The sequence below is a fragment of the Pleurodeles waltl genome, chromosome 5, assembly GCF_031143425.1.
Source record: "Pleurodeles waltl isolate 20211129_DDA chromosome 5, aPleWal1.hap1.20221129, whole genome shotgun sequence".
Taxonomy (NCBI): Eukaryota; Metazoa; Chordata; class Amphibia; order Caudata; family Salamandridae; genus Pleurodeles; species Pleurodeles waltl.
Window position 1 is genome coordinate 159,793,473 of NC_090444.1, and position 27,386 is coordinate 159,820,858.

General features: G+C 42.9%; 1 protein-coding gene across 2 annotated transcripts in view; it reads right to left on the bottom strand.

The window, feature by feature from the left end:
* Nucleotides 1–27,386, bottom strand: part of MIA3 (MIA SH3 domain ER export factor 3) — a 441,987-nt gene that overhangs the window by 398,110 nt on the left and 16,491 nt on the right. For both annotated transcript variants that reach the window (XM_069233852.1, XM_069233851.1), the window contains exons 2-3: nucleotides 26,727–26,860; nucleotides 10,210–10,296 (exon numbers count right to left, since the gene is read on the bottom strand). In XM_069233852.1, coding sequence (XP_069089953.1) covers nucleotides 10,210–10,296; nucleotides 26,727–26,860 — 221 coding nt within the window. The remainder of the gene's footprint in view (nucleotides 1–10,209; nucleotides 10,297–26,726; nucleotides 26,861–27,386) is intronic.

The following is a 27,386-nucleotide window of genomic DNA, read 5'->3' on the forward strand; positions in this document are numbered from 1 at the left end:
GAAGGGCAGCGAGCAGGGCTGGAAGCAGAGGGAGCAGCTTCGCTGCGCGGACCCCGCGGCTTCCCTCGCAGGGGAATGAAATAACCCATGCCCGATATCGACTGAGACCCCGCGCGCGGACCCGTGGCACGCGTAAATCAGATCCACAGAGGCGTTCGGTGGAACGGGAGCCCCCCTGAAGCGCGCCCCCTCCCCGCACTGCAGGGGCTCGCGCTACTCCCCCAACAAGACGGCCATGTTTTCCGCGCTGTCCGTGTAAACGAGCAGGGGCGTCGGTGTGAGGGGCTCTCAACACCCTGGCAATAAAGTACCGTCAGCTCCCCAGCGTTACTAGAGGTGAGGTGAGGTGAGGAGGCTGCCTTACCCGGACCCGGGCGCACTGGACTTCATCGACAGCCGTGACGGAGTCAGGTTTCGTTGGCTTCTGCTCTCTTCGGCGCCGGCGTGAGGACTCAGAAACAGGTAGTTTGGAACTCATTTTTTTTCGTGTTCCTTCCGGTGCTCTGGTCCTCTGTGAACGTGCAGGCGGGCGGTGTATTCGATTCTCCACTCTACGGGAGACAGTCTTCGTGGCGGCCATATTGTGATCTCAACTATTCCACTTCATATAATTTACCTGAGATAGTACTGAGGGGGACGTAAAATTAACATCAATATTTTTGGTATATAACCTTGATCGGTAAACTTTACCTTCAACTTTCAAACTTGGGGGTAATTGGGAGCCGCCTCTTTTATATAGTACTCTGTGAATGTGACTGCGTGAAAGCAATCGTCAGGACTATAATTTCTCTACTCAAAAGCCCTAGACCGTGTGTATTTGTTGAAAATTGCCACATATGTAAGTAAGACATTTACTGTCCTATAGGAGGAGCGATTACCACGTCTGCCAAAGGTGCAGTCTGGTTGAAACTACAGCCTATCAGCTTGTCGTTCTTACTCATTTGGAACTGTCTCCATCCTCATTTTTGGTTACCTAAAATCCCAAGTTTCCTTTCACGCCTCTCTTTTTGTAAGCAACGGAACTGGAAACGTCTTGGTTGGTCATTTACGTCACGAGGCCAAGTCAGAGATTACAGCGAATTTACCTACGCCCGCATTGTGTTGCATACCTGTGTGCCCCTGTGGTCCTCGGGGCTGCTGTTCCTTCTGCTGGCCTCCACGCCCCCCCGCCGTCGCCTGACATCGCGACCGCTGTGTGGGGGGAGCGTTTGACGGGGACAGGACGTGACTACTCTACCCAGGTCCCCTTGCACCCCGGAAGCGGAGCCAACGCATTTTGCGCGCCCAAAGGTGCTATTAAACTGATCCTGTCTCTGGCTGAGCTGAGCAGGGACCACGCTAAGCCCGGGCAAAGGACGGGCCGTTGTGTGGCCGTTAGGGGGCCGGAAGGGGTCGGGTTGGGCCAATTCGCTAAGCTGTTAATTGCTTCTATTTAATCCGATAACGCTTTAGTAAGCTGTATACTGGGGCTCAATTTAATTGAGTTATTGTGTCTTCTGGGTCATATACATTTGTTGTTCTGTGTTATTGCTGATGTATGTAGGTGCCCTATACTTTGTTACGATATAAAAGCTCTGTGTAGGGCAGGGCTATAAAATTAGACAGTCAATTGAGTATTTTATCAATACTAGTAGTGGTTGTTATATACGTGAGAGTGGTGTAGAATGGCTAAAAATATTTCCACCCTGGATAATTACTTGGTTAAAATGGTGAGCAAGATAAACATTGATAGAAGGAAATCCTTAGGGAAGGAGTCCACCTCAGAAATCTTTTCTTCTGTAGACGATGGTAGCGGTTCTATCATGGTGGATCCCCTTAATATTAAAGCTTTCCCTTTGGAAAACTCAGCCATTTTACCCTTAGTTTTAGAACCACCAATTCAAGACCCATGGAGCCCCCGAGTGAGTCTGTATTGTCTCACTCTCCTCCTAAGAGAGCTGTTAGAAAATGCAGAAAAACGCAAATTAAGCGGGGGAACATACATCTTAAACCAACGATAGAATATGGTCATAGAAGTAATGTTGCTAACAACGAGATTACAATTAATAAGGACAATGTGAATTGTGATCTCTTGGGTCACATCGCTAAGCTATTTGAGGAAAAACTAGACCATATGACTAAACCTCTTATGGAAAAAATTGAATTATCTACGGAGGTATCTAGGTTGGGTGGTCTTTTAGATAAGATGTGTAAGGAACAGACTATGAATCAGTCTGAGCTACCCGTCCAACTCGGTAACTCTGCACAATTGGTTGTAGCACAGAGGTCATGTTTACCAGAACCCAGGGAGCCACCATGTATGGTGGATAGTACCTCTCATATGAAAGCAGTTGCATCTAATATTGCGAGGTACACTACTCCCGTGAACAGACCAAATCATATTAATCTTCCACCTGATTGTGAACCATATGTCATAGTCCTTTCAAATGTTCCTCCCTTAGATCCAACAGCAATGAATTTCCGTGAGGAACCACATGATTCTCTCAAACGGAAATCAGTTGCTTGGTTAAACAAAAATTGTGGTTTCCCCCCACATTTATCCGATCATATACTGTCTACTAGACGGGTACCATGGATCGGAAACGCGAGGAAAAAATGTAAGGGGGATTGTGTAATTGTTAATTTTAGGCACCCTCAACATGTTGCGACTGTTCTTCTTAGAGCAGCTTCTTTGGATGTAGAGGAGTCTGATGTGGGTGTGCACCCTCTGGGTTATTTTTATAGACATTTAGCCAGTACATCAGAATTTTCTAAAAAACACAGACTCTTGACTAATAGAAGAAACACAAATTTTTATAATCCAATTGAAAATAGATTTTCGGTACTGAGTACTTTGGACGAAAACGATTGACTCCCACGAGCAGGGGAATTTATCACAGAAATGTTAGTATACACCCAGACGTGGGAACAAATACAGAGTATAGAATATTTAGAACCGAAACTTATAGTACCTTCGAGCCCCAGAAATTCATGGACAGTTAAATTGGTAAACAGCGTTAAATCCCCTTATTCTATTTTGAGTGAGGTAATCAGTTTGGGGGTACCTGATAAGTTCCTCACAGTGACTAGGGAGGGTAATGACGTTAGTAAAGACTATAATCAAGACAAAGAGTTAAATCCTTTAGTTGAACTAGAGGATGTTACATAAAAAGACAACTTACCTATAGTATTAGATTCACCCTGTGTAAAAGGGAAAACAAATATTAGACTGATATCTTGGAATATAGCTGGCTTAGCCAGGAACCTTGAGGATGTGGTATGGTGTTCCTATATTGAGAATTACGATATCATATTCCTACAGGAAACTTGGATGGTAGAAACCCCCCATAGGTTGGGGTATAAAACATACTGTTCTTATGCTATTCCATCAACTAGAGGTAGAGCCTCAGGGGGACTGGTTATCTGGGTTAAAGTGACTCTAGAAATAGATGTCACCCAGTTATCCATCCCCTCTCCGGACCTACTAGGCCTTAAAATTGAAACAAGAGGGAAAGAAACTATACATTTAATAAATATATATAATAGACCGTCCCCATCTAACAAGGAATCAGAGGTGGTAGAACTCCTGGATTCCTTTTTAGATTCATTAGGAGATAATGTAAAGGTGTTAGTTGGTGGAGATTTTAACTGTAAATATGAGCCTGTCTTGGGGTTGGAAAAATTACTTGATGAACAAGATGCTGCTAGTGATATCCTGCCCTTAGAATCTGCAAATTCAGCTAAAAGCACAAAAGCCGCCTTACAGATTTTACAGTTGACTGTGGTACATGATCTAAGGGCTTGTAATGGTCGATTCCGATCAGACAGACCAGCAGCCCCAACCTATTTTAAGGGAAATTCCAGGTCACATATAGATTTTGTAATGGCTACCCGGAATATATGGGACCAAATAACCGATTTCAAGATAGACCATAGGACGGAGAGTGATAATTTCCCCCTCCAACTATGGCTAGATTCTCAATCATTTATTATTAGATCCGAAGAAGAGACCCTATTAAACACCACGGTCGCGGAGCTATAGGTAACCAATAACAGGCGTGCTCTAAGATGGCCATATATCTTGGGAACAGAAAAGACGCTGATAAATATTTACAATGCATTTACTGAAACGGTAGGAGACTTACAGTCAGCATTAGTGGGAACACAAGGTGTTCTTGATGTACATCTTAAGCTGGTAGATGCACTAACTCCACTATTGAGTAAAATCTATAAAAAAGATGGTAATAGGATAAGGAACTATCTTGAGACAGCGAACCCATGGTATAATAAAGATTGTCGAATAGCAAAATCAAGACTGATCCAGGCAGTAAAATCCGGGAATTGTTTGGATATAAAAAGCGGTAGACTAGCCTACAAAAACACTATGGCCCAAGCTAAAAAAGCATGGGATGAAAGTTTTTGGGAGGATCTCTTGAATGCAGCTAAGTTACGGGATCAGAGCATGTTCTGGAATCTAATCGCTAAGGAAAATAAGCAGGGTAGATCAACAAAGGATATTTTCCTAGATGAAAATACTTGGTGTGATCACTTCACTAAGCTCTATGCTAACAAAAAGGAGAGTTTGCCCTTCGGGGACTATGAGACAAACTTAGAAATGAGAAATGAGTATTGCTCCATTAACTTTTAGTTTAGAAGAAACTAATAAGGCTTTATTAGCTGTGAAAATGGGCAAAGCCCCAGGCCCTGATAAAATTCCCGGCGATCTACTAAAATATGATGTGGATGTGTGGGGGCCTTATATAAATTACCTGAGTAATTCCATTGTGGCAGGCACACCGATCCCCGATTCATGGAAAGGGGCAGAAATCATAACAATTTTTTAAAAAGGTGATCGCTATGATCCAAGTAATTACCGCCCAATAAGTTTAATAGACATTTTTCAAAAGATATATGCCAGACACATTTTAAATAGGCTTTTAGATTGGATTGAAGAGACTAAAATATTAACCAAATATCAGGCTGGTTTTAGAATAAAAATCAGTACGGTTGATCAGGTGTTTAGGTTTATGTGCATCTGTTGGAAGTATATAAACATAAGGAAGGGTAGTCTCTATGTGGCATTTGTGGATCTAAGGGCCGCCTTTGATTTTGTTCCGCGCAATTTGTTGTGGATTACATTAAGGAACATGGCGGTCCCTGGGGAACTACTTAAAGAACTTATCAAGCTTCACACAGGGAACTATGCAAAAATTAGATGGGGAAAAGAAGGTGAAACCTCAAGGACCATACCTGTAGACCGTGGTGTGCGTCAAGGTTGCGTGTTAGCACCTACACTCTTCTCATTATATGTTAATGATATTCCGAGCTATTTAAGGAATTGTGTACATGACTCCCGGAAGCTAGGTGGTGAGCCGGTTACGGCATTATTATTTGCCGATGATACCATCCTTATTTCTCAAACTCCGAGAGGTTTGCAAAATTTGGTGGATTCTTTCCAGAAGTATTGTGTGGGGAAGGGGCTAGAAATAAATCCTACCAAAACTAAGTATATGTCCATAAACCTCAAGAAATCCCTCAGGAATAATCTGTCCTTGGAGAATCAAAAACTGGAACAGGTAGGGAGTTTTAATTATTTGGGGTTAATGCTGGATAGTAACCTGTCCTGGAAAGGACAGATGGATAAAAGCATCTTATCCCTTAAACAAAACTCAATGCCTATTTTAAAAGTACACGGAGCTAGTTATTCTAAAGCAATCTCACCGGCACTTGAAGTATATAAAGCGAAGGCCCAATCGGCCGCCCTTTATGGTGCTGAACCCTGGGGCTACTATTGTAACAACAACTTTGGAAAAACGGAAAACCACTTTGTACGAAGGCTACTTAAAATTCCGACAAGAACTCCCCTAGTCCCTGTTTTCCTTGATATTAATCTTAAAAGAGCAGACTATCAAGCATTATTAAGACCACTGCTGTATTGGGTCAGGTTATGGGTAACCCCGGAGTTAAGTGATTACAAGAGTGGATTGACTGAATTAACTCAGATAGATGGTCATATGAATATCCCTTGGTTAAAATATGTATCTAAGTGGTATGAGAGATTAGGTTTATCACACCTATGGGAAGTTCCTCAGAATATGACAACATGTACCAGGAAATATGTAAAGGGCACCTTTTGGTCTTATGTCAACGGAGAGCTATTGCATAGTTCATCGATTGGTATTCTGACTTTAAATTTTTTGAACATAAAAGATACACCTAAATTAGAACAATTTTTGGATGAGGTCGGTCCTCCACTGGCAAAAAACTATATCTACAGTTTAGGTATGGGGTTTTACAGATTAATGCTTATACATGTAATTGGGGAGGGGTAAAAGGTTGTGAATTGTGCACCCTCTGTACTATAGGGGCTAAAGAAGATGTTGTTCATCTACTCTTCTTTTGCCCAGTATACAAGAAACCAAGGGATTGTTGGATCAAACCTGTTTGTAAATATGTGGGGGTTAGATCCTACAAAGAAGCAGAGCGCATATTTCAGTCTAATACTTCACAATTAGTGGTATTTGGCACGAGTAGATTTTTATTTAATGTGTACCTTATCAGAAAACGACTTGGTCACAAACTGTAATATTTTGTTAGGTGGCCCGCTCTTCCCCTTCCTTGTAAAGGTATATGATGCACTGTTTCTTCGATCCAAGTTAATTAATTTTTAGTTCTGGCTTTTAACTAATTTATAAATTGTTATTTATATTTTTATACGCGGTACTGCTTAATCATGGAGACATCCATATATTTCTTGCCAACTGTATGTATTGTATCTTATATTTAATTGTGAAATGTATATATGTATGTTGTATTTATCTCTTGTCTTGACTTTTATGGCAATATTTGCCGAAATAAAGTTTAACGAACAAACGAACATACTATTCCACTCTACGGCCCTCCATTCTATGTACGGTGACCAGACGTCCCGTATTTGTCGGGACACTGCGGGTCTTTCACCAGCTCACAGGAGATTTTGACAATTTTAGCTTGTCCCAGTTTTCAGAGAGGATCGACAGAAAATAGAGGGAGGCAGGTTTTTAAATGCTCAGAATTGGGACAAGTTAGCAGGTCTTATCAGAACACAATTTAACTAATACCCACGAGGCTCACTCTAAAAGTTGTTTTTAATTTAGTTCCGTAGTGCCTTGTCTGTGATTTGATGTTTGTGGGCGCTGTCATTTGAGTCATTTTAGGATCTTCAGCTGATGTAAAAGTACAGGCCTTCTTCTAGGTTTGCTAAATGTCCCAGTTTTTGTTTTTCAAAATCAGGTCACTCTAATGCTATGAGACTCTCTCAACTACTTTCTCCACTCTACTCCCTCCATGACACTACACCACTCCATTCGATGACACTCTATGACAATCTACTCCACAACAACACTTTACGCCACTGTACGGAACTCCCTCTATGCCACTCTAAGACACTCTATTCCACAACACTCCATGCTATGACACTATACTCCACTCTATGCCACTCCGTCTTCGCCAATGTGTGCAACTCCCTCTATGCCACTCCACTCTATACCACACCATTGTACAACACTCTGTTGTACAATACTCTGCTCCACTTGATGTTACTCCATTGTATGATACTCTACTCCACTCAATGCCACTCCACTCCATCCAAGACACACTGCTTCACTGCGCTTTATGCCACTCTATGCTACTCCACTCCAAGACTCCCCACCCAAAGACACAAAGATTCCCCACTCCAAGACTCCCCACTAACTTTTAGCCACGCTGAACAGCAGCCACACTGAGGTAGAACATGCCAAAATACACTGGCAAACCCAACTGCCTTTGCATAAGCAAGACCTATTGGCTTTGCCAATGCTGGCTTCAATCCAGGCAAGTGGAAATGGAAGAACTGCCCGCAGTTTCACATATGTTCACTGCAGACTGAAAAAGGGAGTTTCACCCACCTCTACTCTGAAGGCTAACAAGTAAATTTACTTCAAACCTGAAATGGTGAACAGGCTAAATGTACCTGGAGAGAAATCTGGAGCATCTACTAAATAACAGTATTGTTCCATGGACTCTGCTCCCACCATGCTTTATGGGCGAAGGCACCCATTCTTTGTGATGGTGCATGGGGTTGTGGCACTCCAGTGAGTCAATAGGTTCACAACAGCTGATACCACTATTACTTTGCACACCACACATTTTATTGTGTGAAAGCTATTCTCTTCCCCATTAGTTACCACATGCCTAAGGCTTATAAATGCCCATGCCACAGTCTGTCACAACTCACTCTCCAAAATCCCCACCAATCACATAGTCAGATAACCGATTCTGCAAATGTTACCAGCATGCTAAATCAAACAAACCGGCTCGTGTGTGCTACACAATAGTACATTTTAAAAGCATTGTATTTCAAGAAAGATAAAAGCAACTGGTTTGATACTGTTAATTAGACAGCATTTATTTGCTGGTCCAATTTGTGTTCTCATTCATAAGTGTAAAATTATTTCTCTTGATTTGTTTGAACCATTTAGACTTCACCAGGAGAAAACATTTATAATATGCTAAGAGACTATAGTATACGAGCTCAACTGCCTCAGTGGCGCTCTCACACCTGACCCAGTCACCCAAAACAAAATAGGAATAAACTGAGCATTTAGCATTTTTAAAATGGCTACCTTAGCGCACACTGTCATCCTGTCAATTTTACCCAATTTGACGTCACGGCTGACCAGCAGTGAGACTTATTTTTAATGTATTGATCTCAAAGTTCATTTAATTCCTGGCTCTTCTGCAAGTCAAGAGCCAATGCAGTTGGTTAATCAATCAAATCGTTGAGCTTGACTTGTCACCTGTGAGGGTATCCAGGCGCTGGCTACATGTGTGATTCTACAAACTCACTGTTCCCAACACCTCTACTTTAATACGTTTTGGGCAACAAATAAGGTAGCAGAGTGCTGCTAAGGTAAAAGAAGCAGGAAACATAGAATCTTATAAAGTATTTACCTATTGTACTGAGCATTTCATTAAAACTTTGTAGTTCCAATCCAAGTTATCAGCCTTTAACAGTCCTTTATTTGTTCAACAGGCACAGCTACAAAAATTACTTTAATAACCTGTCAAAATGTTCTAGTAGAAAGCATGAAACTCCATTTGCTAATATTTTTCAGCTGGTTTGTCCCTCTTCTGCAGTAAAACGAACAAATATTTAGAATGTTTTTTAATTCTATTTAACCCAACACATTTGTAAATGGGGTTTGAAATAAAAACATATTTTAGACACAGAAGGTGAACTTGTTTCTCTCTCTTATGCCAAATGGTACGAACAGGTGATATTTTTATCAATCAGCCCTTCAACTCCCGACTACTGAGGCATCATCTAGTAGCAATGTCTCAACCTTCAAGTTGTGTCGGTAAAACGTCAAATACCTTTCCGGAGAATGCAGGAATCCTACTAGCCTCCATTGGCTTACTCAACAACAACTACATTATAGAAAGCATCCTTCCATGTCCTCACCAGCGACTTGTCTAGGGATGAGGCGGTGCCAAAATACTGTAGTTGTAAGATGCAGCTTGCATCCAATATTGCTTTTCAATGAGATGTCATTTTAACAGATGAGAAAGCCCCTGCACTTTATGGAGACTAGAGTGGGCACAATTTGGATTAGAGGCCTGCATCTACACCTAGTTGTATCTTCCTTTGTAAGCAAACGTTTGTGCAAACTCCTTGATAAAGCATATATGGCATTCAACAGGTGTTTTTATTGTACAAAACATAATGGTATCAAAACACATATTTCACAATTAACTGGGAAATATTTCACGGCTCCTTATCACCATGGCAGCCTCCAAACCACTATGCAGAGCTTTAACACTGGACAGTTAGCCTTATGTGGCATGGAGGAGTAAATTATGCAACAATGTTTACTGATTATATAAAAAAAACTTCCAAGAAAATGGCACACTCAATGGCAGTATCATTTTAATCCATTTTCACTAGAATTGTTTTTTAATCTGTAAATGTTGCGGTAAATTATGCTGCAAATGCAGTAAATCCAAAATTATTTGTTAAATGCTGCAGCCACAGAATCACATATATCCTCTGGATCTCAACATTGTCAGTTGTTTTAGCAAACAATTTTTCAAGAAATGTAAACCTATGTATTCTGATTGCAATCAGTATCCCTTGTTAGACACATACCCACAGGTGCATACAGATTACATATTATAACATTTGACTTTCGAAGGTATTCATTAAATACTTACATCCGTTTCAAACTCTCGCTCCTCACCAGAGTACACATGGTTTATTTCAAGCAGGTGGGGTGGAAAATATCCAAAATTGCTGCCAATCTGTACAATAAGAAAAATCGATTTTTATTATTAAAGAAGACAGAAAAAAAGTTCGGAAAAAATACATTTGTTTAGAAACTTATTTCACCATCTATACTTCTACACTAAACAATGTGTGTCAGGAGACGCGTTAAACTTGTGCCTTCGCTGTGTGGGAAAGCTCATTGTATAACAGGGAGATATCATCATAAAGGGTGTAAATTCTCTGGTGAAAAGGGAACGGCAAAAACAATGCACACAAAACTGTTGAGAAATGCACAAGTAACGACAACGGAGAAATTAGACAAGTTAAGGCTTAGGTCAATGGCAAGGTAAAATGGAACACACCAGAATAAATGTAAGTGTTAGGACACAGACAGGCTTTAGCAGTAGTCTCAGCGAACAAAGGGAAAAGGTAGATTAAAGGTTACAGTAATTGTTAGATTAAATGGAGTATTAGTTTGAGAGTAAGGCTAAGATTAAACTACAAGGAAACAGTGAGGTTAAGATTTAGAAAAAGAGTAAGGAGGGTTATATGCTAGGCAATCCCCCCAGCCCCCGTTTAGAGAAGAAATCATAAATATACATATTTTTCAAAGAACATAAAAGTTAAACTTTTTGTAAAAAAAAACAGGTTGGTAATAAAACCCAAAGAATAAAGAATCTGAGATTTATCTCCTGAGATTGTCTGGAAAAACATTAACATGGAGGCGTGTGGCACGGATGGTGATAGGGCGAGTACTCCAAAGCGAAGTGCTGTCCTGAAATGATATGGGGACCTGGGGAACTGCGTATTCCTGTCCACTGCTTTAGCTCCTAGGCCGGCTCCACTTCATCCTGTCTATGACACCAAGGCCTCAAAGATGCTATCCAGGAAGGAGGCTTCACATCATCACCCTGGACCAGCATATTTTCAAATCCCCCCCCCCCCCACCGCTCGGAGTCCATTATGCCAGCCACTCACCTAACCTCGAGAAGGTAAGCTTATCTTGCTGTCTACAACTGGGGCCAAAATGTTAAAAAAATATATATATATATTGCTTTCATTGAAAATATATGACAACAACTTTAAGGAAAAGGGATTTTGATACAATTTCTTTTTGCGTTAAAAACACAACTATTTTCATTTGATGTATTCATGAATAGGCATGAAAGATTATTACTAAATTAAGTCGTAGGTTACATGGGGTAATGACCCGACAGCTGGAATTAAAGGCTGCTAGTTTTAATCCTATTCAAACTGTTTATGACACTAATGTTATGTAGAATTGATCTTTCTTATCTCTGGTGCAATTATTTATTTGAGATCTAATGTGTCCCCATATTAGCAATATTTAGAGCTGCAGAGTGTCTGTGTAATTTGATTTAGTCGTAATCTAGTAAAAAATAATAGAGGAGTTTGAAAACCTGGATGGAAAACGTGTTGAAGGTAAAGGTCACCTGTGTTAGTTAAGTCACCAAAACTTTCCAAGTATGAGCTCTACCCATTTCGTGTATAAGGACGAGGCCAGGCTGAAATTTTGTTTATGCCCGGAAAATTTCACGTAATTTCCAGCACTTTGCATTACGTTTGTTATTAAATATGCCCGACATTACGCCACGTTGCATGCGTGAGATTTCGTTTGGGTAAAAGTCCTATGGTAGGAGGACAGGAACAATGTAGAGCAGTGGTTCCCAACATTTTGACTTCTTTTGACCCCTACTCTATCATTCCAGGAACCCGGGGATGCCCACTGAATATTATACGAATCTGGGGACCCGACCGAACTGAGTCATTACTGGAAGCCGGGGACCCCGGCCTAAACATTGTTGATGATTTGAAACGCAAAACAATACACAGAAACAAGCATTCATCACGCAAATATACAAATGCTAACATATTTTATAGAATCTGCAAACAACTATAAGTAAAAAAATAAATGTAAAAAATGATAAGAACTTCTCTGAATTCATTTGGAGCCACACATCGTCCTTACTATATTCTGTTTGACGCACCTGCACTGCTCCCACACATCAATCTGGAGGATACTAATTTAATTTTTTGCCTCGAATTTCAAATTCCTTGACATTTATAGCACATTTTAAAACGTTCAGTTGTACATTTAGCCACTTTATTTATATGCACTTCATTAATCTGTTAAAATTATTTCATTTTCTAAGCAGTCACAGACCGCCAAAGGAGGCTTTGTGGACCCTCAGGGGTCCCCGGACCACAGGTTGGGAACCAATGACGTAGAGGAACAAGAACAAAAAGAAAGCAGCTGTTAGCATCAACTTCGATTTGGCACTTTTTTTTAAAAGCTTGAAATGCATACTAATGCCCCAAATGCACACAAGGATGCATTTAATCAAACAAAAACAAAAAAAGAAAAGAAAAGGGTAAATCTGCAGAATGGCATTTTGTTTAATAACGCATCATTTGATCTATTTTTTGAGGCATTTAAAGTAATTTTAGCAAAGGATACTAATCGAATTTTGCTCAAGCCCAATAAGGAGTACATGAAAAATATACCATTTACTCCCACAGCTGTGACAATACCCATGGAGATGAACAGAAGGGGAACCAAGTAATGGGTGAGTGGGCTCAAGGCAAACAAGGGCACAATTCACTGAGAACATGCACCCTTTCCACACACTCAACAATGTGTGCAGGGGGCGGGGTATCCTCATTAAAGAAAGGCTCTTCATAGACTCTTACAAGATGACACTTGATCCTAGAAAACGATTTTGTTCAGTAGCATTCAACTGGAAGTAAACAAATTTCCGCAAAACCAACTGTGTCCACTGTGGTACCACGGAAGATGGCTGATGACTTAAGGAAGAACCGCTGAATCGAAACGTGTGACAAGTCTAGAAGCTCCACAAAGCTCAGGAACATGGACGAAGAACCCAAAAGCTCACATGGCAAGGAGAAGCATCCTTGGGAGGACACCAACAAAAAACCCTCATCAGATACACGGGGACAACTCTTCTTAACTCTGTTCTTGCCATAAAATTAAAGTTGTTTACTGCATTGTGATTGACCCGTCATACCCAATCTGATCATATTATGTGAGATTAAAGATGAGGGCCAATTCTCATACTGAAACAAAAGAAAAGGTTCCTACAGCAACCCACCAAACTTAAAATATAAAAATCACCTAACTGGAAAGGACTGACAATTATCCCGACTACATTACTCACTCTCAGTCCAAACACTAAACATGAAACCTTAATCCTACGCCCTACATCTAAACTGTAACTGAGATCACTGTTTGATGCTCTGCTACACGTGCATTTCGGTGTATATGGTTTCCTTTATTTAAAATATACTACAGGTCACTACAAGATTGAAATGTAGGAATTGCCGGCTTCCAGCCATTATGAAGTTTATTTCAGACAGACATGTAGAATATTGGTAGGGCCAAGGGAATGGAGTGTGTCTACTGTGGAATGTGGACAGGTGGAGGCATAACAAGTTGTGAGGGAGTGAAGAATGGCAGCAGCCTTGAGTAGGGGGCCTCTGATGGGTTGTCCAGTACATCTCTTAATGACTAGATACATTCCACTTTCTACAACAATCTTGCTCTTTGCTTGAACCAATGTAAAGGCTGATTTCTCTCATGAGAAAGGCTGACAGACAGAAGGAAAGAAACGATGTTTTAGAGCCTTTTAGATTGAGCTTGTGAAGTATGATTATCTTGCCCATTTTATTGGTGGGAGCTTTGAATATAGAATGACCCTTGGGTTCTGAGACCCCATGTACACATTTACCCTGAGGTTTTAAACATATGCACAATGTAAACAAATGACTAATACTGATGCATCTATAATGTGTTCTTTACGTGTATCATCAAGTCTAGACATCCAACTAAATCCATCTCAGTAGGTGCTATCTGACTGGATCTTTCAGTCTCTAGTGACTGCTTATTATTCTGCACTTTTTACAAATTCTGACTCTCACCCCGTACATAAGGCATGCCCCTCCACAGTGGAAAACTGGTGTAATTACTCCCCTACGAAAAAGGACACACCTCATAGTGCTGTTGTGCGCAGCTGCCACTCCATCACTCCACTCCCTGTTATGAATAAAAAGCTGGAGAAAATTCAGGCTTCCTGGAGGAGAACCAGGTCCTGGGCAGCTGGACTTGCATCTTGGCAGAGGGACTGAATCGGTGCTGGCAGTTACTTTGGATAAGCCGAGATGCATCGTAGATAGAGGGGGCATAGGACGTTGCGGGTGCTGGAGATAGCCGTCACGGCTGACAGGGTGGATCATGCCATAATCAAGATTAGGTACGGGGGATAGAAATTATGGCAACTGTGGCTATCTGGGTCACGTCTTTCTGGAAGGCTCGCTCTCAGCCCCTAGCATTACCACTGTTCCAGTCAATATGTTGCACAACATTTAGGCCAAGAGTCTGGCCCAGATCATCAGATCTTGTAGATGCTCTGCTTGACAGACTCTACACCTCAACTAGAATACTCATGGCACCCTGTGCTGGGAGACCGCCTGGCAATAAAACAGAAAAGTGAATCATGTACCACACACCAGGAATAAGTTACACTGGTTGCCTATGAAGAAGAGAATTCAATTCAAGAACATTTGCCTTATGTAAAGAGCCCACTCTAGTAATGGTAGCATCTTCTAATTCAACAGATCTTCTCCACTCCAACTAATGTGTCCAGCTCCATATCTGATGCATCAAATTATTGCCCACTAGGGTAGATAGCCCAGTTACATTGGACATAGGTTGTGGAGTTTTTGTCAATCCACTTACACTCTCTGCAGCATCATCTAGCTTTCAAGAAAGCAGTCAAAAGTTTATTTTTCTGCTAATCTTTTCTTTCCTTTCTGTTTGCTCTCAGGTCTTACGTTTGAAGTGGCTACTTGTAAGCTCCATGATGCTCTCTGGCGCGTAAGTGTGCTCCATAAATAATGAATGAAAAAAGCACATTCAGCTTCATCGGCCGATAAATATAATGGGTGTTACTATTACAAGTCAAAGAGCTTGATTTACAAACGTAGGGGAGGAGAGGGGATGAGCAGGCCCACTAGGTTTTCAACTTGTGCCCTTGAACGTCCATATCAATTTTTTTTACTAGGTGTAATAACTCACACAAGAGAGGTATCTTGGTGGCTCCCATGACGCAAAGAACTGAGATGAACAAATTAAACATCTTGGGAGGGGGTTAGTAAATCAGAGTATCCTCCAAGTGTTCATTACTTCAAAGGGCAGCATTAGTCAGGCCTACAGGTAACTCAAGAATCCACTACACCAATTCACCTTATGATGGATTTCTAGGTTACGCCATAAGAAGGTTTCACAGGGTACAACATGCAGTGGGGCACTTAACTCCAGAATTAATGTTTTCTCCGCCTCTTTCTTCTCTCTTACACGGCTGCAATGGACTGATGGATCAGCTAATGATATAACTGAAAAAATGATGCTTAATTTTAAAATATTTTTCATGGCTTTCTCTGACTACAGTTTGTTAATATGTATTGCTTTCCTAAGTTAAGAACTATAACAGCAAGCCATACCTCTAATAACTATAACAAGTCACACTGACTACATTAGAACAGTTCCTATATAGAGCGCTCAATTCCAGCTCTTCAGATTGAAGACTTAGCACTAACTAAAATACCTCATTAATCGGAGTGATACAATATTATTTCTACTGTCCACAGTTAAAGCTGGTAAACACCATCATAAATCATGAACAATAATCACCATCATAAACAGTACCAAGTACATTAAAAAGCTACTTACCAAAGAAATACTACACATTATAGCAGAGATGGGTATTCAGTCCAGAAACTAAAAGCTCAGTCCACCTCCATCAGGCATTGTACACATGACACCTGCTAGCTAATACAAAGCCTTGAACAATAACATCTAGTTAACTTCTAGAGCCCCTGAAGCCCCTAGAGAGTACATGTTAATATACCACCTGATGATGCTAAAACTGAACAGCAGCCCAAGTGACCACGACCACATACACCATCATAATTAATTCTATGATTCTATGACTTTACCGTGCCACGTACTCAACCGGTAAAAGCGTTTGCATTGGTAAAATGCTTGAAGCAATGTTAAGAAATTATAACAAACATATAGCTTGATAGTTATTCCTGCATCATGGTGCTGAATTCGGGCCTCAAAAACAGTTTCCTTGGGTCAATTAGTCTAGGACAGATACACAACATATGCAAGTGACTCATTATCAAGGTCATGCAAAGGTCATAATCTACTACTCCCATTATCATTCAAGCTGCCAGGCTTGATACGAATCCGTAGGGCATTCTGCGAGTGTGTTTAATAAAATAACTTGAAAAAATATTTCATTTGAATAGAGTACATTGTCGCCTCTTCTGAGAAAGTAAGTATCAATTTGGGTAGCAAATGTAAAGGCTTATTTCTATCGTGAGAAAGGCTGAAAGACAGAAGGAAAAAAACTGTGTTTCAGAGCCTTTTACCGTAAGACTTCTTATGGACACAGGAACAGTCACTGCCTGGACAATACCTTCCAACACTGGTTAAGAGCACGCCATCTCACACAAATCAGTTACAGCATAAGACCTCAAATATAGGAAAATACTTCAACAAACCAACCAAAATACCAAATACCCTATCACCCAAACTAACAAACAGCTGACATAAGGTAACTAAGCTTTTCCCTAGTTAATTTCGACTCCCCAATCACCAATGTTCGACTCTCCTCACAGCCAACATGATGCTCACGGATAATTGTGCCCCCTCCAACAAAGGAAGGTGATCGAAGCACAACCCAAGGTTCAATGACCTGACTCAAGTAAATGTCACACTCTAGGGTGGGACTAGTGTGAAACACCCAGCCCCCTCTCCGCACTCCCTTACGGCGATCATATGACACATATACAGTCACACCAAAAAAGGATCTGCATGACAGATTAATCACAAACCCTTCAGATGTGCACTACAATTCATAAACCACCAATGTTGAGACCTAGGCACAGTGCTTAATTTGAGCCGGTGGGGCACAATGACACTCCTTTTTGGGGGCTGGCACTTATTTTTCACCAGACATTTACCGAGAGGAAGAGAGGGAGAAGACGAAGTGCAGAGAAGGAGAAAGAGACAGACAGAAACATTGTCGGAGGGGGAGGAAGCAGTAACCTGCAAGTGTGAGATGAAGGGGCAGGGATTGTCTGGTGTTGGGTTAAAGAGGTACGAGCTGGATCAACACTGGGCAGACTTAGTACCCGGCGGGCAGACATTCACTAGCGCCGGCTGCAGGCTTCTGGGCAGAGTTCCGGGCGCTGGCATTCTTCCTTTACAAACGAAGACCTGTCTGGACCTAGGCTGACGTCTGCACGATCTGTACCAGCTATGCGGCCTGCCAGTGGCGCGTGACAAGTCACCTGTGAAATGTTGTGATGTGCTGCACAGTACACGCTCTAAGTCCGTCTGCTCTTCATGTCAAAATGGGGTTAAAGCAGCTCACAGTAAATGCTATGAAACTATAAAAACTAGAAGCAGCCGTCTACACTGAGCCCACATGTACATCTGTCAGCTTTCAGGAGCCCCCACAACCAATTCATTACATTATGCGCTAGGCATAAAAAACAAAGGTTAACAGAGCTACAAAATATCTGAATCGGCTCTAGCAATAGTTATACAGGAACGTATTACTTGCGTTAATCTTATCAGAAGGGTGACTAACCCAAACAAGGCTTCACCCCCTTCTTAGGTCGAGGCCACTTGACAGAAACCTCAACGACATATCGGTGAATTGTCATTTTCCCTAAACGATGGTCCTGTGGATTTACTCATGCCCCTGCGGATTTACTCATGCCCCTGCAGCGCTCAGTCGTAGGCTGTGTTCCCATTCAGTGTTCCGTTAACCTGGAGTTTTATTGCCCACTTCATCCAGAACTCACTTTGTGGTTAAGTTTTACATGAGGTTTTAAATATAATAGCTAATGCGTTAAAAAAGAAAGACTAAACCTTTTGTAAAATACACCATGACGGTGCTTTTGACTCCTACATCCCCATATTTTTCAGGGGTTGATCAGATGAGAGTCTCGCTCTGCACCTAAAATTAACTTAGGAAATTAAAACCACGTGATGGCTGTATTTGTTCCTGCAGAAATCGCTTGTTTATTGTGTATAGTGTGCAATGCCCTCCTTCACACCCCTTTCTTGTATGTCCCTTGCGCCTTATGTGTCCCAGGCTCCTCCTCCCCCGTGCCAAAGAATGTCACCTCCTTTTGGGCCCCACAGTACTCTTTCTCCCTGTGCGCTCCATCCTGCTGCTACTCCTTGCACGTTCCATACCCCTCCTCCTTGTACTGTCCATAACCTTTCTCCCTGTGCGCTCCATACTGCTGCTACTCCTTACGCGTTCCATGCTGCTGCTGCTGCTGCTACTCCTTGCGCATTCCATGCTGCTGCTGCTGCTACTCCTTGCGCGTTCCATGCTGCTGCTGCTGCTGCTACTCCTTGCGCGTTCCATACCCCTCCTTCTTGTGCTGTCCATAACCTTTCTCCTTGTGCGCTCCATACTGCTGCTACTCCTTGCGCGTTCCATACCCGTCGTCCTTGTGCCTTCCATAACGTTTCTCCCTGTGCGCTCCATCCTACTGCTGCTACTCCTTGCGCGTTCCATACCCGTCATCCTTGTGCCTTCCATAACGTTTCTCCCTGTGTGCTCCATACTGCTGCTACTCCTTGCGCGTACCATGCTGCTGCTGCTGCTGCTGCTGCTGCTGCTACTACTACTCCTTGCGCATTCCATACCCCTCCTCCTTGTGCCTTCCATAACCCTTCTCCATGTGCGCTCCATGCTGCTGCTACTCCTTGCGCTTTCCATACTCCTCCTCCTTGTGCCTTCCATTACCTTTCTCCATGTGCGCTCCATACTGCGCTACTCCTTGCACGTTCCATACCCATCCTCCTTGTGCCTTCCATAATCTTTCTCCTTGCACGTTCCATGCTGCTACTCCTCCTCCTTGTGCCCTCCATAACCTTTCTCCCTGTGGCTCCAAAATGCTGCTACTCCTTGCGAACCCCTCCTCCGTGTGTCTTCCATGCAGCTCCTTCTAATACGCTCCATACCTCTCCTCCTTATACATTCTATACTCCTCCTCCTTGTGTGAACCACATTTCTTCTTCTTATGTGGCTGATGCACTGCCTCCCCGTTCCATGATGCTCATCTTTGTGTGTCCCATACACCTCCTTGGGGGTTCTATACCCCTGTCCTTGTGTCTTTCTAATTCCGACCCATTTTCGTGCTCGCCCTCGAGTGTACCATACTCTTCCTCCTTGCATCCCAAGATGCTCCTCACTGAGTGTCGCATACTCCTACTCCTCATGCAACCTGTGTCCCAAAATTGTTTTTGCTGGTTGACCAATTAGCCCACTTAGTGTGCGACTAGTGATTCATGCCTCTCACAATAAATTTACAGTTCATGTAGCGCTGACACCAGGCAGTTAGGGGTCCATGGAACGGGAGCTATTCATCTATGCAACTTTTACGTCTGAGGGGAGTGGGTCCTGTATCCCCCAAATGCACCCTTCTGGAACTCATATGGTTGGTGATTAATCCTGGTGCTATCTGTGCATTTATTTTGTCATTTTAGGATGACTTAAGCATATTTTTAGGATAGAGCCTGTTGCAGAATTCTTGATCACATTGGCAAACACCTCTTGAAAACATCCGTAATAATTGTTGAATTATGCACACAAATGGCACACATGGCCAAATGATAAATTAGACATGGGTCTTTTTAAGTCTGGGTTTTAACAGTATAGCTGTCAAACAGACCTCTTGCTTAAACTATACATAGTGTGCTTCGGGTCTGCCCCTTTTAATCGCCAGCTTTCTTCAACCAGCCTCTCTCAGTCATTGGCTTGACACTTGTCAATCATGTCTTGGCTCCGCCAAGAGGAATATTCATCTCTCACCTATTGCCACTGGCTGTTTGGGCATATATGTCTACCTCCACTTCAGTGCTTGCATTGACAGCCCTAGGGACTACTTTACAACAATAGCCCACTCTGGTCGCCACTGTTGGCTTCCTCCCATCTTCTCACTCAAATGTGCCAACACTGCATGCTTAACCGCATTAAACCCAGACCTATCGGCTTTGTCAAAGCTCGTTTTTAAAATTCACCTCCCTGTCCTTAACATGGCCGTCCAGGAGATTGTTCCTGGCTGTTCCTGCAGCCTTCTTGCTCCCTCCAGAGTTGGCCTTCTCTGGTGGAGACTAGTTTATGGCCTCTTTCTATCTAATCTCAGCTGCAATACTAGGCAATCATCTGATAAGTTTCACTTATCGGGAGCTGCCGGCTGCTGTGTGAGGGCCACGTGCCTCTTAAATACTTCCTGTGTCTATTTAGCAAGGTAGCAGTGCTGTGTTTCTGTTTCCAGTAGAGATCCAGATGGACATACCCTGTGCAAGTAAAGCTTAGCTCAAGTTAAGGATATAGGAAGTAAAAACAGGAAAGCAGTCTGTGGCGTATACGACGCGCTCTTGTAGGAATTACATGTGAAAGATATGGGCTTTAAAGGTTTCCTGGCCTATTAAAGGGAAGCTTTCATTTCTTACAAATCCCTCCGATGTCGAATGGCGTCAATGGCTTTTACGTAGGGTTTTTATCTGAACTGTAGAATTGTCATTGCCTTTTAAGTGGACACTTCTAATGTCCCAACTCCCACACACTTCTAGGTCATCTAATAATTCACTTTTAATCAAGAATTCGCACCACTGAGAATTAATTTTTATTTTTTTAGAGAAGCGCTTCAAATGCGTTGCACACGTGAAATACGGCAATGCTGAGCATTCTGCAGTATCCAAGGGTTTAGGTTTAAAATCTGAATTCGTGCCTTGAACTACCTGATGGCCAGTAATGTGCTCTGTGACCAGTTGCCCGTGTCCAGTAAGATCTCTGGAATGGCTAACTCACCCCCCTTTAGAGCCCAGCTCCAGCCCTCGAACGCGAAGGGGTTGGAGGGCAGCGCCATGAATGCATTAATGGGGCTCGATGGACCAGGAGCTGCATGTGGGGATGTAAACTACCAGAAGATGTCGGGGTCTTCTAACTGGCACGAAGATGTACTTTGCCTTAAAACAGACCTTGCAGGTGGATGCTCTGGCTGAAACAAGATGAACTAAAGAGCCTCGGCCCTCGCCAACTGTGGTCTTGGCACATTATGGGCATGCTTCTCGATCATTTACTGGTTGTGTTTGGCAATCAGTGCATTCACGCTTTAAAGCTCTCTTGTGGCCATCCATATTCTGCACACAAAAACTGTATCAAACGTGACAAATTAATGACACGTTAAAAGGGACAGGACTCACCACATTATATAATTTCTTATCATGATTAATAATAATAATTTCTCCAGTGCACACTCACAGCAAAGCCTGAATTTTGCAAGCAGTTCAGCTGAACCTAACTCGAAGGAACGCCTTTTATGATTATTGGAAGCACAAAAGGGTACATGAACCATGAGAGAACGCGAGCCTTCGACGTGCAGGATTCTGGGTGATCGCTCCGCCATGGAGATAGGTTCACGTGGTGGCCCGCCTCCTGGGTTGGCCCAAAGCCAGACGCTGTCCACTGACTGTGCACCACCAGAGTGGAGAGTTGTTAGATGTATTCTATTTCTAGTTGCCTTCAGCTAAGATCGTGAGAAAGACCCTGTGTTAAGCTATTGGTTGTAGGCATGAAATCAGTCCCCAAGGATTCCCACTAGAGAAAAGAAAGAACAGAAGAACAGATTAATCGCTGTAAAAACTTTTTTTTTAAAGTGCATTTTTTACTCTTCCCGTGTTACATGTCATCAGCAGAGGGGAGGATGTTGATGTGTGCATCAATTGCGTTGGCCAGAGGGATCACTTGTGATGAAAAGAGTCAGGCTGATGGATGAACATTGAGGCACCCCACAGGTGAGTTTGCTGGCTTCTGAGAAGCGGTGTGACATGCTCACAGCTTACGTTCTATCCATTAAGGAACAAATCCAGCAGAGGGCCAATCCCTGGATGCCGATCTTGTCTTAGCACCTGATGAGGATGAGATGAGATAGAGAAACTGTGGTAAATGCTGCTGAGAGGTCTAAGAGATTGAGGGCTGCCATTTCTCCTCTCTCAAAGATCGTGTGGATGTTGTCGGTGGTGACAAGGAGTGCTGTTTCTGCACTTTGGCTGGGCCTGAATCTGGATTGAGTGGCGTCCAGGAGTTGGTAGTTGCTGAGGTGGTCGGTATGGCGCAAAACTATAAACTTCTCTAAGACCTTTGCTGAATGTGGTAAGAGGGTGGTGGCCATGTAGTTGTCAAGCCTGGCTGGATCTGTCAATGGCTTCTTGAGCAGGGGCATAATGGTAGTGTATTTCCAGGTGTTCGGAAAAGTCAATGGAGGCAATGACGATTGGTGATAGTGCTTCACGTATTGCAGGGTTATTTCATCTCCTAAATGGCATTCAAGGCTGAATGATACTAGGGTCAAAGTATTATTATGCGAAATGTATAAGTACTGTACTGCTGGGCACAACACTTCAAGAAAGACAAAAGAATTTAAATGAACAGCCCAGAAAGGTTACTGAAGTACTAACCTTTTAAATCTTACCATAGCCCAAGGACTCAGGCCCTCATTACAAGTGTGGCGATCTCAAGACCGAGCCCTGTCTGCGGCAGTCCAACCGCCCTATTAGGACCATGCAGACAGGCCACGGTCTGACTGTCGGTACCACCAAGTTGCCGCTTGTCAACAGCCTGGTGGTCTCAGTGGTCCCAATCTGCCAGGGCAGCGCTGGGATTGCGAGTCCCCTTTCTGCCAGCCTTCGTATGGTGGTCTCGTGGGCAGTGCAGGGGCCCCCATTGACAGCCCCGTCGCACATTTCACTACCCGAATTACAGGCAGTGAAAGGCAACAGGTGCTGTCGCACCTGATGCACCACATCATTGCTGCCGGCTCGATTACGAGCCAGTATCAATGTTGTGGTGAGGTTTCCGCTGGGCCAGAGGGCGGAAACACTGCAGCGGCTTCGGCGGTCTTTTAAAAAGACTGCAGAAGTCGTAATGAGGGCCTCAGTCGGTCAACTCAATACCTCAATGTACTGAAAGTAGGGTTTCCAACACAGATCCAGAAAGGCCAGCAATGCAGGATGACCATAGACTATTTAAAGGAGCTCCTTTTAAAGTATGTGTGTGTAAAAAACATCTTTAGTGGATAATCTAAAAATCTGCCCCTGAAAATGGGGGCAGCCAATATCTCATGACCAGTTAAGTCTTGAAAAAAAGGAAGACCATTATGACGGTTTCGGCAGTGACAGCGTCACCAGAAACTGAATGGTTTGGTATTGGGCAGTTCTCCTGATTACCTTTGGACCTCTTTGCAGCCAAGTATTTCCCTAAATGAATGCAATATATTTCTTTCACAGGATCATGATCTTTGTGTCCCCTTTCTGGAGGGGAGAGGGTTACAGCTAGGGTACAGGCACAAAAAGAATACTTCCGATTCAGGCCCATGGAAACTCAAATCCAAAAATAATGCCAAAGACAGCAAGAGATGCCTCAACTCCAAGAATCCTGCAGTGAGGACAGCACGGCCAACCTAAAGTGCGGTCCCACAAGGCTTACACCATGAAAGGACCAAGGTAAGCAAACAAAATCCTCCAGGGGAAGAGACACTCTTCATATCTGCCGTGAATGTAGCTAAAACACCCTGTTTTGTTACGTATCAAGCCACAATAATGAATGGTTTGGTAGATTTAGAAGCCAGCATGAAGGTGAGGAGGGTAAAGAATGGGAGGGAACACAGGGGCTGATTTATATGTTGGTGGCAAGGATACTCCGTTGCAACGGAGTATTCTTACCATCAACATAATAGTCCACCTTCTCAATTTAAATGCGGTCGGCCCTTTGGTGTAACCAAGGCGGAGACCATGGTTAGACCCTGCTGACTGTGCAATGAAGTAAGGGCCGTCGGAAGTTTACCTCTATGTATTCCCACTTAGTTTAGATGGGCGATCATACAGGTTAGTTTTCACCGCCCATCGCTGCCAGGAAAACCCTAGCGGTAAGGAGCAGTGAAAAAAGTCTACTGCTCCCCTCGCCATGAGAGAAAACGTCCATGGCGAGAGGGCATTGTTTTTTTGTTTTTGTTTTCAAAAACAAAAATCACGATTTGGGGTTTTGTATTTGAAAATAAAAAAAATCAACTTTGCAGTAGGGTACGGCAAAGTTACAGTACACCGATACACGCTGCCTTGACAGCTGCTCCAGTCAGTGCATCAAATGTCCACCAGCCAGATGGGCATTTATAAATTTGGTCATCTGGACCTCCACCAGGAGGACAGAGCTACTCCATCGTCTTGGTGGCGGACAGTCCAACCTCCATAGTATAAAGCAGGCTTGTAGTTATTAGATCAATATTTATGACATTTTAGAGGAAAAGACAGATTCCTTTTTTTTATATTTAGATCTTAATTTGTTTCTGTAAAACATTTATCCATCATGCTTGAACATAAAAGATTCAGTACAAAGCAACCAAAGAGTAATGATTACATATGCTCACAACATAAATAACAGCACTCGGTGATAGAAGAAGGTGGAGCAAAAGCAGAACTCAACGAGCGAGCAATCCAGCCCTTCCTAACTGGCCTGGAGAAGGTGCGCTGGGATACAGCTTCACATCATGAGTTATCAAGGATCAAGAACAGGGCCAGGAAGGGACAGATGCGTAACAGGAAGAGGAAATAAACCTCAGGGAGGCCGACCCAAGGTCGCAGCTTGGTCAGCACGGGTTGCGGCACTCAAAGGGACAGGCAGGAGCAAGAAAGTAGTAAAACATAACGACAATACACAAACAATGAAACTGAAATTGAGAAGTGATTGGGTGTGAACGCAGCCGGGTCAGATAGGGAGTGACATCAGAGGTGCAATTAAGATCAAACAAAATACGTTCAGATGAGGGAAGGATAGACTGAAATGTGTTGAGTATCACAATAAACATTTTTAAAAAATGACAGACTGAAATAGTTCATGATATTCAACATAGGACAGGCTATGGTAGAAGAGGCCAGGCATATGGAAGCCATAAAACGGATCAAGAGCGTACACACTTAAGTACTCAGGTCTTGAATAGAAAAATGTTAGAAATAAACAAATTACATTAAAAAAATATAAACAGATTATATGTCTCAGCTAAAATGCACTTATGCACTATAGAACCACAGCCACACTTGTTGCGCTTTTACAACCTTATTTTTTGACTGGGGCGTATTTCATCAGCGTTGTCCACTAAGACTACATCCATGCAAGATTTTTTAAAAAATAAAAAATAAAAAAAACACACCCACTAGGTGAGTGACTCCCGTTTAGATTCGTGTGTATCTTTACCAGTGTGGATAACCTTTTCCAAGCTAACGAAGAATGTTGGTGTCTACTGGGTTTCGTTTTATAAGTGTGCTTGCTGCGAGTGTGGACACATGCAAAGAAAGGACGGAAATAACAAGGCAACAACCCTCATTTACTGTACACAGTACACTTACAAAACACTACGTTCCCTCCAGTCTCTCATAACGTTGTTACCAACATAATACATCCCCATAAAGCCCCTTAAAATCATCAGCACATTCACAAAGCCTAGTACAACACAACATTCCAAAAGGTTACTAACAAAGCCCCCAAGAGACTTCACAAAGCCCTCTAGCACCCAGGAGACAATTGCAACTGCACCAGACCCCCACAAAGTCTCCCAACAGAATTGCACATATCTCCATAATAGGGCCACACTAAGCCTCGTAATATAACAACCCCCAAAACTCTCTAAATGTCCCAAACGAAAGTCATAAAACCCTGAAAAGACCCTCCCAGTGCCCCAAGGGATCACACAAAGTCCCAAAAGACCTTCAAAAAGCACCAAACAAAACCACAAAGTACCTCCCAATACACCAAATTACCATTAATAAGCTTTACAGGTAGCCTATATAGACTCCGAGTCCTCAGAATACAGTCGCTTACATACCAGAGCTACCTAAACATTTATGATCTAAAGACATGTTCAGAACAGTCCTTGACAGTACATGAAGAAAGGGATCAGAATGGCATAATCTATCAAATAAAACACAAGAAAATCCATCATTAAAAACTATTTGTGTTCGGTTGAATAACACAACAGCATAATACATGACAAGGCATCGGCCTGGGTGCGCCCACACTGGAGTACCAACCCTGCGGAGGTCAATCCTAGAATCTCAGTGTTATAACAGTGCCATAAAACCCAGCACTACGATCAAAATGAGACAGTCTCAACTGGGGTCCGAGCAAGCAGACATTGCAGTGACATCACCACCACAGCCAGCAGTCCCAGCCAGGCCAAAGGGAGAAAGGGCAAGGACATAGAAGAGCCACTTCCTCTTCAAGGCCCTCTGCCCTGTGAGGAAACACGTGCGCGTGGAGAGGATGGGTTCATTACTTACGCTCCCGGCCCAAAGTTCCGCTGATCTTCCTGCTAGTTTATAATAAACATATATCGTTTCTCCCTTTTTAAAACTGATAAAACGGCAGTCGGGGCCAGTAAAATCTTCTACGGCTTTACCGCGACATAATAACACTGTAAAAAAACAGAAAAAGATAAAAAGGTTTTAGTTTGATGGGAGTACAAGTGTCAGTCTTTACAAGTACTATCAGTCAAGCAGCGAAAAGGCCAAAGCTGAGGACGTTTGGACCGCTCTGGACAGACGCGCATCCCCACCTCCCCACAGCACAATGTCGGCAGCAGAGCAAGACTCCTTTCGCGGCAGAGACCAGGTGCGTTGCAGGCTTCCTTTGCGCGCGCACACACACTATTTGTAGAGAGCATCCATGCAAGCTTCCCTCACACGCAGAACAGACTCACCCGAGGCAGCAGCAACCCAAGTTTAACGCCCAAAACTGGTAAACACCGGGGACAGCAGAAATGCATGATTCGCTCAAATACACAGCACGGGGACAGCGCTGAGTGCAGCAACCCAAGCTTCACTCGAACAACAAAAGTGAAGCACGGGCAGCAGCAGTGCAAGCTTCTCTCTCTCTCTCTCTCTCTGTGTATATATATATATACACACATATATATATATATATATACACACACATATACA